The sequence below is a fragment of the Engraulis encrasicolus genome, chromosome 11, assembly GCF_034702125.1.
Source record: "Engraulis encrasicolus isolate BLACKSEA-1 chromosome 11, IST_EnEncr_1.0, whole genome shotgun sequence".
NCBI classification, from domain to species: Eukaryota; Metazoa; Chordata; class Actinopteri; order Clupeiformes; family Engraulidae; genus Engraulis; species Engraulis encrasicolus.
The window spans coordinates 594,398-597,629 of record NC_085867.1 but is presented as its reverse complement, the minus strand read 5'-3'; the positions used below and the strand labels follow the sequence as shown (position 1 = coordinate 597,629).

General features: G+C 45.6%; 1 protein-coding gene across 1 annotated transcript in view; it reads left to right on the top strand.

Moving 5' to 3' along the window:
• The window catches only part of LOC134458638 (FAST kinase domain-containing protein 5, mitochondrial), an 18,941-nt gene extending 17,042 nt beyond the window's left edge, over positions 1–1,899 (top strand). Inside the window, exon 15 of the mRNA XM_063211068.1 lies at positions 1–1,899. This exon is cut by the window's left edge and continues 210 nt beyond it. Within this exon, the coding sequence (XP_063067138.1) occupies positions 1–6 (6 nt within the window). The 3' untranslated portion in view covers positions 7–1,899.
• The last annotated feature ends 1,333 nt before the right edge of the window (positions 1,900–3,232 follow it).

Genomic DNA, 3,232 nt, shown 5'->3' with positions numbered 1-3,232 from the left:
GAGTAAAGTCCTCTCTTCTCTTCTTTTCTCTTCTCTTCTCTTCTCTTCTCTTCTCTTCTCTTCTCTTCTCTTCTCTTCTCTTCTCTCCTCTCCTCTCCTCTCCTCTCCACAACCAGACTGAGTAAAGTCCTCTACTGTTGAGGAGAGCCAGAGACCAACCTGTGGGACAAAATATTCAGCAACCAGACGCACTTAACTGCAGATCAAGATCAGTGATGGTCAAAATTAATTAATTAGTTACAATCCAGTGCCACATATTATTCCACATGACCTGGTTTTACCTGATTGATCTGAACAGGTTAAACATGTTCATTTGGGATATGTGACACTGGATTGTAACCAATGAATCCGTTTTGCGCATCACTGATCAAGATGCAGAGTGAATGACTCAACCAACATACAAGACTCAACAGAACCAAGCAAAGTGAATTGGGTCGGGACTGAATTAGCCAAACCAGATTTTCCAGGACTCACTGGAAGAAGAGGTTTCCTCTTACCTCAGTGGGACCTTCCCAGTTCAATAAAGGTCAAATAAAATTGAAGAGATCCACACGTATTTTACTGTGTTTAGAGAACCCACTGACTTAACTCTCCTGAGCAAGATCCAAAAGACCCAGACATATTAAACTGACGGACTTGTCTGAGGGACGTGATCCAACAGACATTCTGTATTAGTCAGCTACCCCTGAGGAGGGTCGAGGTCTTGCGGAGGAGGATGACTGATGGAGATGGACCAGCTGATGTAATGGAGGACGTAATCCGTAGCCTGCCTGAGGAACTCTGGGAAATGGGCCAAGGGGACGTCTGCTGTTGTCCAAGGCTACCGTGGGAGGAAGAGGGTGAAGAGTTTCTTTCCTTGTCTCGCCTTTTTTCATCTGTTCTTCATTCAAGAAAAGAAAATGAGGGCTCTGAGTATAGGCCCCTGAGGGACGAGATACAAATGACCCAGACACACACACACACACACACACACACACACACACACACACACACACACACACACACACACACACACTGTGGTAACCCACGTCTCCTGAGCGAGCGTAGAGGACTTGTGGAGGTGTGTACTAGTAGAGATGGACCTGATGATCAATAACTGACCAGGAACTGGGAAATGGGTGGAGGGGGCGTCTGCTCTTCTCCAAGGGTACAGTGAGATAAAGTGGGTTAAGAGTTTCTCTAATGTTTCTTTCTTTTCTTGTCTTTTGTTTATTTCTGTCTGTTCTTCATGAGTTGCTGTTGAATAAACGTGTTGCCTTGAAGACGATGACGAGTGGAGTGTGCAATACGTCATGTTACTGATGTCATTGTCCCCTCAGTGTCTTCCTCAACCTCTCCTGTCTTGCGCACCGTAAGCTCCCCCTCAAACGTGACATATTTCATGTGAAACTGCACAACATGGAATTCATTCATATCGCGGTTGGATAAGATCCTCGAGACATGCAGCAGGTTCCCCAGCAGCCTACTGATAGCTGGCGGAGGAGATGGTCAACAGCCAGACAGAGGAACTCTGGGAAATGGGCCAAGGAGATGTCTGCTGCTGTCCACCAAGGGTACCGTGGGAGGAAGAGGGTTAAGAGGATTTCACGTTTCCTTTCTTTTCTTCTCTTTTGTTTTATTTCATCTGTCTGTTCTTCATGAGTTGCTGTTGAATAAACGTGTTGCCTTGAAGACGATGCTGAGTGGAGTGTGCAATACGTCATGTTACTGATGTCATTGTCCCCTCAGTGTCTTCCTCAACCTCTCCTGTCTTGCGCACCGTAAGCTCCCCCTCAAACGTGTACAGTGGAAGTGGGTTAAGAGTTTCTCTAATGTTTCTTTCTTTTCTTGTCTTTTGTTTATTTCATCTGTCTGTTCTTCATGAGTTGCTGTTGAATAAACGTGTTGCCTTGAAGACGATGCTGAGTACAGAGTGCATTGGTGGTCTAATACGTCATGATACTGGTGTACATTGTCCTCAGATGTTCTAGTATAGCATGCTCTAGTATAGCATGTTCTAGTGTAGCATGTCCTCAGAGGTGTTCTAGTGTAGCATGTCCTCAGAGGTGTTCTAGTGTAGCATGTCCTCAGTGATGTTCTAGTGTAGCATGTCCTCAGTGCTGTTCTAGTGTAGCATGTCCTCAGAGGTGTTCTAGTGTAGCATGTCCTCAGAGGTGTTCTAGTGTAGCATGTCCTCAGAGGTGTTCTAGTACCACATGTCCTCAGTGATGTTCTCCTACATCAGTGGTAGGGAATTAGCGGCCCGGGGGCCAAATCTGTCCCGCCATCAAATATATTCGGCCTGCGAGATGCAGTACATAGCAGTGCAGTCAAATAGCCGAATTGAAAAAATGCAGCCAGGATTAGTTCCTTCTTTGTTTGTCATGCATTCGGAATCAACTGTTGGCTGGCTCTTGGCAACTGAATTTTCCATTGTTAGCCAGCAATACACAGCTAATGAAACCTGTTATAACAATAAACATTTAATGGAAATGGTATACATTAGTTATGTCAGGTAGCTTAAGCAGGTTGCCCTTTTCATGAGGGAGACGCCAGGAGACGCACCAGTTGGCTTATTATCAGTACATATAAGAAAATTAATGTTTTAAATTGAAATCAAATTGCATAAAATGTATTGCATTTATGTTGAAAATAACATTTATGTCTAATATATTCAAAATTAATTGAACAACTTTTTAACCAGTAGAAAACCATGGCCGGTCCGTGATGCCCTCGTAACAAATAAAAATCGTCCCTCGTCCAAACCTAATTGCCTACATCTTGTCATCAGTATCATTGTCCCCCTATGTGGCCTATATGACGAGTGTCACTGAGTGCATTCTATGTCACTGATGTCATTGTCCAGTATGTGGCCAACATGACGATGACGAAAGCTGAAAAGATGATGATGCCCAACTGGGGAAACTCCAATCCCCATTGTCATTGTAACACAGGACTCCAAAGCACACAAGTGTACACTGCACACAACGAAATTACATTTATGGCTCACCCATGCATGGGGGCAGCCCCCAATGGTGCCCCCAAGGGAGCAGTGCGGTGGGACGGTACCATGCTCAGGGTACCTCAGTCATGGAAGAGGATGGGGGAGAGCACTGGTTAATTACTCCCCCCACCAACCTGGCGGGTCGGGAGTCGAACCGGCAACCTCTGGGATGCAAGTCTGACGCCCTAACCGCTTACTCACTCCCCCCACCAACCTGGCCCCCACTAGCTCAGTGTCATGGCTTACATG